Here is an 8,741-nt window from a genome sequence, read left to right on the forward strand (position 1 = left end):
ACCCCCTTCCCATGTTGTTTTTAAAAGAAAACTATTCTAGATACATCATTTATATTTAATTTAGTTTCATACATATTTTTAATACAAAATTACTTTACAATGCAAAATATTCATTTTTTTCCATTAAATCATTTGAAAAAAAAATTATAAATACAAGTTTTGATATTTGACATGACCCTACAAGTAGTTGAAAATATATATATATATATATATATATATATATAAACATAATTTAAGGACATATAAATATCATTTCTAGCCCAAATTGGGCATTTGTCTATTACCACATTAACTAGTTTCTTCAATTCTACATTAGGTAGGTCTTCATTAGATAGGACACTAATTCAATTAATCAGGGTATTTTATTAATTAATAAACTATTATCTCTAGTTGCTCATTAATCAAGATATCAATCTTATTAATTAAGATAACTAGTTTTTTTAATTGCCTATTAATCAAGGCACTAGTCTCATTTACCAAGATAACTAATTTTTTCAATTGCTTTTTAACCAATAGTTTCTCTGATAATTTAATATTTATCAAATAACATTAATTTATATTTAAAAGAAATTGCAATCACAGTTTAAATAATACTTTAGTTTTAAGATGCCAAGAACCTATTCAATGTCTAAATGTATGAAATGGTCTCATGTTGCTGAATAGGTCATTTGACCTCTCTTGTTTTAGTCAGAACAATATCATTTATTATTCAATCGTTAATTTATTTTAAAATTTAACTTCATAAACAATCATTTTATTCTTAGCTTAAATGATTTGACATGATTCCATCACTTAAGCTAATCATTATTAACCATTTAATTCATATTAATAATTTTATTTTTATAATTTCCATCATTTAAATCTTACATTAAAAGCAATTCTAAACAAATTTTAAAGTTCATTACTCTTAGCCAACTTAACTTTAGTTAATTACTCGAGAACATTGATCAATATTGCAACTATATCTAAAATTATAAAATTTGGTTTCGTGCATAGTTTATTCCTTCTTCAAGCTAAGATACAAGGCCATAATTTTACTGAAGAGAAAAAAACTCAATTCTACCATTAACATATTCAAAATTACAAAGTTATTACAACATTTAAAAATTATCCAGCAAGATTTAATCTAACATTCTCTTAGTTTTTAACCCATATTTAAAGTTTTATAACTCCAAAAGAAACAACGTCAGTCTCGTTAAAAAGATAACATCCTTTACTATAACTTTTATAAAGAAACTTATTTAAGTGTTGTAAACCCCAATGTAAAATTCTTGATAATAATAAAAGAAAAGATTATGAAAAATTAGGGGAAATGATAAATTAAATTATTAAAATGATAGTAGATTCAAGAATTTCAAATAAAATATTTTGTGCAAGTATTAAAAAAACATAGAAACATGAATAAAATTTAAATGAAAGTGAATTGCGAGAAACTAAAAGTGCCAGCATGTAACTTAGTGAAATTTAAAATAGCTCGGGTAAAATTTAGTATAAATAGGTGTTAAGATTTAAGAAAAATTACCTAAAAATTATAAAAGTTATCATTAAGGGACCTAGTTATATGTGTGTGAGAGAGAAAAGAAAAAAAACTTGATTTTTCAAAAGAGAAGGGAAAGCATGCAGTAAAAAAAGAGGAAAAATCAAAGCTAGGGAATTCTTCAATTTGAAAAAGTTAAAATTTTGACTTTCAATAAGGTTCGATAAAACTTTTAAATACTTTTAAATAAGATTCTTGAAGGCTACATGCTCTAAATTAATTAAACATTGTGAAACTAAAATTAGGATTCTTGGTTAATTTTAGAGAAAATTGAAATTGATTATGAAATCATGTTAAGATTATTGAAGTAAGTAGAGAAAATAAAAAATTATTGTAATTGAAGCAAAATCTAAGGTGTTCTTGAAGAAGGAATTTTTAGCTAAATAAAAAAATGGGAATTTTGATGAGATGATGGAATTGTATAGAAAATAGATGAAATTAATGTTAAAGATTGAATAAAACATGAAATTTTTATGTTTTTCTTTAGTTTAATTTTTGGCCTATAACAAATAAAATTAAAAAATATATATTTTTTACTTAATCGATGAATAAGTTCAAAATATAGGAATTTAAAGAATAGGAAGAAAATCAAACCCTTTTCCTATTTCCTAAATGTTTGGGCCAAAAAAGGGCAAGAAAATGAAATATTAGGAATATTGACATGATTGATGAAATTGAGTTTGATTAAAATAAAAAGAATACTAACTGATGAATGGAAAAAAGAAAATTTCCAAAGAAAAGAATGAATCTTCATGTTTCCTTTTTTATTCTAATTTCGACAAATATAATAATAAATTGAGAGATTTCATTTATTGATCATGTTAATATGAAAAGTAGAATAAATGATAATAGTTAAAGTTTGATGTAAATGAATAAATTTAATTGAGACGGTTAAGTGAGAAAGAAATTATGTTTGTTGTATATGAGAAAAGAAACTTGGCTATAATAAAATTATTGTTTATGCTATAAGTTAAAAAATTTGATATTGATCTAATTGAGAACTTGAATCGAAAGTAAAAAAATTGTAATTTTTTTATATAACAAAATAAAAGAAATGATTTAATGCTCCTGTTGATGTAGAAGAAGCTGCCAGGCCAACATCACAACAGAGAACTTTAGCACGAGCTCAATCATCAGGTAAATATTTAGTGTCTTTAATTTATTATTGGTCAATATTTATTGTTATTTGATAAATTATGGTAAATCAATTAGCAAATATTATATTGTTTAGTTGAGGAAATAAAATACATGATATGTTGAACTAATTCCTAAATTAATAAAATTAGTGTCCTAGTGAAGGGGTGTAATGAAGAACTAATTTTGTTGTTAATGAATAGTGCCCTAATAAATGATTAAAACATTGAAATAATTCTTGAAGTAATAGAATGAGTGCTTTGATGAACAAACAAGTCATTAAACTAATTTTCTAGTTATTAAGATTAGTGTGAGGATGAATGGGCGAAATATTGAACTAATTTTCTGGTTATTAAGATTAGTGTCCTAATAAATAAACAATTTGTTGAATAAATTTTCAGATTAATGGAATTAATGCCCTGTTTAATGGGGGGTTGAGAAACTAATCACTTATTAGTGGAATTAATACCCTGGTTAATGAGCGTTGAGAAGAATTATATTTTTGATTGATTACAATATTAAAGAATTACTCTTTCTTGTTTGAAAACTTGTGCTTGGAATTTTATGAAGTATCACATCAAAGATTTAAATGAAATATAATGCTAGATGAATGAATTAATTTAATGATTTTATAAACAATTTAAAAAAAAATTAAGAAAGAAAGAATTTATTGATTTTCCATTTTACTTGTTTAGTTGAATTATTGTATTAAATAAAATTCTAGGTACATTTCTATATCCAGATGAGCAGTAAATTAGTTTTTTTATATTTTGTTGAGTGTCATTTTACAATAAATATTTTTTTTATCAAATGCCATCTTCTGATATTTTTTTAAAAACATCATTGTATTTTTCTTTTTTTAATAAAACATGTGTCAATAAAAGATGAATGAATTGTCACTTGTAGTCATTATTTCAATTTCTTCCTTTCACTTTACTCTCATGGAAATATATATTAATCTTCTTTGTTTTGTTTGTTTTAATCTCAATCTCAAACTTTATTTTTTATTCAATTTTTTTTTGGCATTTTTATAAAAAATTTATTTGTTTTGAATTTAATTCTACAATTATAATTTGTCATATATTATTTTTTTGAATTCAATTTTTATTTTTTTGATTTCTAATTTGTATTCTTGGCATTTTTGTTAAAGTTTTATTTATTTTCAATTTTATTTTTAATCAAATTTTATGGTATATTATTTTTTTCTATTTTTGCCCACATTCTTTTGATTTGTTTTTCCTTTTCAATTTAACCCTCCAATTAAAAAAAATTATTGTCCTCTAATTTATTTTTTATTTCAATTTTCATCCTTATTCTTTTAATTATAATTTTTCATTTTAGATTCTTTTTAGTAATTAATTTTTTTTCTAGTTTTATTATTCAATATTTGATTTGTGAGGGATTAGGCTTCATGTTTTTTCATTTATGATACTTTCTAATCTAATGACCAGAGTCGCATGTTTGAAAATTTAATAGAGATTGACATTATTTTTTTAGCTAATTTTCTTTTCTGAATTCATCATTTTATATTTTTTTAAAAAAATTATTTTATAATTATTTTAATTTTTTTATAGAATTATTATTATGTCATGAGTTAATTTAGCTTACCTCTAATTATTCAAGTTATATATTTATCACAATAACTTGATTAAATCAAGTCATTTGTTTTTTTATTATTTAATTTTGTACTTCTAAAGTTTTTTTTTCTAAGTTGTCATGCTTTTTTTTTTTACCATCTAATTCAAATAAAACCAATTTATTAAACTCATTTTTTATCATCTAATTTAAATAGAACCGATGTATTAAACTCAATCCCAATTAAACTCAATCCCAGTCAGGCCTCTGACCCAACTTATTTGTTTTTCTTATTTCTTTTAAACACAATTGCATCAACTAAACACAATTGCATCAACTAGATTATCACTATCTTTTTCTTATTTTCTTATTCTATTTTTTATTTTATTTATTATCTTTTTTAATTTTTTTAAAAAATAATTTTTAAATTTATGTTTCAGACGGTATCCCTTCACTATGATTTTTTTTATATATATATTTTGCTTATTTAGTCTTTTTTTAATTTAGGTATTTTTTAAAATGTTTTGTGTGTTTAAAATTGAAGCAGAAGACTACGAGCATCTCACATGATAAGGTCATACCCGAATATGTCATTTTTGTTCCCCATGCAAAACCAAGGAAACCTTTCGAATCCAGTGACGGGAACAGGCTACGAAAATGGGTGGCGGAGAAATGTTCCTACCTAGCACGAGGATACAGAAGAAAACGCACAATTGCAAGTCCACTTTGAAGCTTAACACACCACTCCTTTTTCCAGATGAGAACCTACTGTTCCATCTTTTGATAATACAACATCTCCGATCAACATATAAATTCTATTGTTTTTCATGATCCAGAAAGGGCAGACCAGGTATGACGGATACCATGTTGATTGTTGGAAAATACAATCAGCCCTTCAATGAGTACTTTTTCCCTGAGAATGCCTGGAATTTTGGCCGTTCTTCCTTTTTGGGCTGCTCTTGTTTGGTCTCTTTTCCAGCTCCCTGCAAAATAAAAGAAACTATCAATTTGCAGTTCTGTTGTTAACGTCTTTTCCACACTGGCTCAGTGTGGTTGGCAGTTCCTTGGTGGAAGAAAAATAGCACCTGCTGTGTTTCCTTAGGAGAGCGACTTGCATTTGACCCAAACACAAGCTTTCCCTGAGACTGGCGTGCAGTATTTTTTGAAATAGATCCGAGAGAAGGCTGCCTGCTGCCATTGGCAACAGCAGGTTGCTTGTCTTTAGACCCTGATGAAACTGGTGGGGGCTGATAGCTCATTGGTTTCCCATCCAAGCGTCTACCTCTTCCCGTAAATGGGTTGAATTTTGGTTCAGTCTCAGCTGGAACCTCTTCAGCTGCAAGAATCAAATATAAGTTTTGATAAAATGAAAAATGCAACCTTCTTTACAACTTGCTGATCAAATTCCATGTCATAATCAAGCATTTTTCATCCCCCGCAGAAAAAATCTTCTGATCGCTTTCTATGTTCTTTAACTAACTATTGTTACAACAGGCATGACACAATTTTTATTAGAACACAAGAAATATCAATAATCATTCCATGCTTCTGCTCCAGCCATTGATGCAGAAGACACAGATTTTACTCAGATAAGTGGAGAAGCATACAAAGACAACCAATCATTAAAAGCATGAAGAGCTGGACTGGAGAGTGTTTGGGAGTGTAGTAGTGGTTGCTTTTTAAAGTGTTTTTCCTCTAGAAATATATCAAAATAATATATATTTTTATTTTTTAAAAATTATTTTTGACAACAGCACATCAAAATAATCTGAAAACATTAAAAAAAAATTAAGCAAAAAAAATGAAATTTCATGGAACGCAGTGCAAACTACGTCCTAAATGGTGCCTAACTCTATACAACTACTGTAATTGTTCAAATTAACTGATTCAACACTACAAAATGAATTCATGGAAGAATAAAGATATGCATGCACCTTGGGAGGTTGCCTTGCTTATAGGAACAGATGCAACAGGCTTTTCAGGCTCCTTGTAATCCAGGGGAGGTGCAAAGTCCACCTCACAGTCCGTCTCAATGATACTTATTGCATTTGATGGCTTCGTTTCCACAATATCTATGTAGTATTTCTTGTTGTTATATGCCACCATAATACTATCCCCAGTGGTTAAGCAGGAATAATTCCTTAATGTTGTCTCTAAGCTGCATGACAAAGGAAGTCCAATCATATTACAGGATGTCCACCTTAGATAAGGAAATACATGAGAAATATAGGCATACATGAAACATGGAAGAATAAGAAAATAAGGAAATGTGAGAGAATGAAAAAAAATGGTTTATTTGATCCTGTGAACCCATCCACTAATCCTAAAGTTTCCAGCCAAAAAGCAAATTTGACAAGAGAGGACCACAGTTTATATCTTGAAGTCAATAGAGAATGTGAAGTAAGAAACAAGTGGAGCTTATGTAAGAAACCCTTTTTGCTCAAACGTCAGAATGGAAAAATACTTTTTATTTGAATATTACAAATGCATATCAACTGCTTTATTTAAATCTGCTACATAAGAAAGAAAAATTCCTGCAACTGGGCTGGTTGGACAGTTTTAGGCTAAAAATGTTGCGTTGAAGGTTCTAGCACAGCAACACCCCTCAGATTACAGGCACTACAGACAGTACCAGGCTAGTGACTAGTGTGCACATACATTTTCTATTGTTAATATTCCAAAAAAAAAAAAAAACTCACATAGCTTTTGGGTTGGATATATCCAAAAAGTCCTTTGTGTGAGGTTGCAGTTTAACATATTTTCCCTTGGGAAGAGTAACATTTTTCACTCGCACTATATCTCCCTCTTGTAGAAGCAGGTTCTCCATCATCTGGCAAAAGAATAAAAAATCAGCTATTGAAGATTTTGATGTCTTATTCTTTAATTGGAATACAAAAAAGTCAAAATAAATATGCCAAGAATAATCCAAAAAGAAATCCAATCCCTACCCAGTATGGCATATAAATCATGCCTTCCTCTGCAATAAACTCCAGAACCCCACAGTGAGACACCCGCTCAGCAGCAGCATTCCGAAGCTCAAACAACATTGGATAATCTATATGCAGAGATGCTGCAGGATTTTATCCAGAATTGGCATTGTAGATCTCAATCATGGCTCAATTACAATCCAAAATAAAAATAAAAAACACCATTAAAACAACTAACCAAGACGGTCAAGAGCTGAGGGAGGCATTATAACTGTAACAACAGAAATAAGAGCAACATCAAGGGATTGTTGAAGTGTAAAAGAAAGAAGTATTTACACCCAAATATGATTTTGAAGACTTACTTTTATCACCGCTTTCAATTTGTGGCTGCATGGAAGTTAAAAGGAATCAAATCAGTGTCATCAGAGAGTTACATAGGCAATTGGTGATATAATGCTTGGCTCAAAATAAAGCAGAGTGGAAGAATAATACACATAGACTATCCTAAGTTCTACTAGTTTGGAAGAAAGGCTTGTTCAGCTACTGTTTATCATATCTACAGAGTCCTTTGCAGCACTAGAAACAAAGCTTTTTTCCCAATGAGTACACAGTTGCCACAAAATTTAAAGCCTCATAACCCAAAACTCAGAACAACGCCAATTAATAAACAAACGATCACAGCCATTCTTCAATTGAACACCTCAAAATCATATCAGTGAGCTGAACCAACAGAAGGAGAAAAAAGAATCCCAACCTTTTCAATAAATGAAGCAGGGTAGCATCGATATGTCTGCTCAAACGATGTCCCGTGATATCCATATCCATCGAAAAACTGCTGCTCCGCACACAAAACACCAAAAAAAAAAAAATTAATCTCAAGCAACAATTTTCAATTAAGAGTTGAACAAGGCATAACCATCATGAAGAGAAACATACCATTTTGTACTTTGAGCAAAGCAAATAGAAAAAAACGAGCAATCAATCAACCTTCCAGCTCCCTATTCAAACAAGACAGGAACAAATGTGTAAATCTAAAATGCACATTCGATTCAAATCAAGTGCACAGCTTTTTCAAAATTTATTAAAACCCAGAACAAGCTAAATAGTAAAAGAGAGTGGGTTATAGTCAAGCATTTGAATTTCATTCAAAATACGGAGCTCAAAATAGAAAATCAATCACAGTTTCAAATTTAAAACAATAAAAAAACCTCTTTTCCCCCACTAATAAACAGTACAAAAAAATTAAGTAAAATTGAAACTCCCGTGTTTCAATTTATAGCATTAAAATAACAGAAATTAAAATTTAGCTCGAATTAGAGAATTTATAAGCCAAATTCTTTTAGAAAGACAACCTTAACTCAGGTTGTGGTTGGATTTGAGAGCAAGTAACTGTAAAGTAGCTAGAGATCTCAAGTTAATTAACTAAAAGACGCTGATGAAAAAAGGAGAGGGAATGGAATTGATAATTGAATGGAATCACCAGAGGAAAAAGAATTCCTTAGGGGAATTGGATTGGAGAAGACGAAAGGAATTTTAACGAATGTGTAATAGGGAAACGAATAGTTTTT

General features: G+C 28.7%; 1 protein-coding gene across 4 annotated transcripts; it reads right to left on the reverse strand.

The window, feature by feature from the left end:
• Nucleotides 1–4,810: 4,810 nt before the first annotated feature.
• Nucleotides 4,811–8,741, reverse strand: LOC105134486 (ubiquitin fusion degradation protein 1 homolog). 4 transcript variants are annotated; one of them, XM_011038921.1, is made up of 10 exons: nucleotides 8,654–8,741; nucleotides 8,110–8,171; nucleotides 7,928–8,005; nucleotides 7,536–7,560; nucleotides 7,412–7,444; nucleotides 7,195–7,316; nucleotides 6,946–7,076; nucleotides 6,181–6,404; nucleotides 5,332–5,582; nucleotides 4,811–5,229 (listed from the first exon to the last, which is right to left on the reverse strand). In XM_011038921.1, exons 2-10 carry the CDS (start codon nucleotides 8,110–8,112, stop codon nucleotides 5,134–5,136), a joined length of 963 nt encoding a protein of 320 aa, XP_011037223.1. In that variant the 5' UTR covers nucleotides 8,113–8,171; nucleotides 8,654–8,741; the 3' UTR covers nucleotides 4,811–5,133. The 4 variants fall into 4 exon arrangements, with proteins under 4 accessions (XP_011037223.1, XP_011037221.1, XP_011037224.1 ...); XM_011038919.1 differs by having other exon boundaries at nucleotides 7,928–8,008; XM_011038922.1 differs by lacking the exon at nucleotides 8,654–8,741 and adding an exon at nucleotides 8,526–8,647.

Source organism: Populus euphratica, unplaced genomic scaffold (assembly GCF_000495115.2).
Source record: "Populus euphratica unplaced genomic scaffold, PopEup_1.0 scaffold104.1, whole genome shotgun sequence".
Lineage (NCBI taxonomy): Eukaryota > Viridiplantae > Streptophyta > Magnoliopsida > Malpighiales > Salicaceae > Populus > Populus euphratica.

Bases quoted from the DNA above. Each gene is read 5' to 3' on its own strand.
- LOC105134486 (XM_011038919.1), bottom strand. The intron at 7,445-7,535 runs GTAAGTCTTCAA...CTGTTGTTACAG, and splicing joins AATTGAAAGCGGTGATAAAA to TTATAATGCCTCCCTCAGCT. The intron at 7,317-7,411 runs GTTAGTTGTTTT...AAAATCCTGCAG, and splicing joins CTCAGCTCTTGACCGTCTTG to CATCTCTGCATATAGATTAT.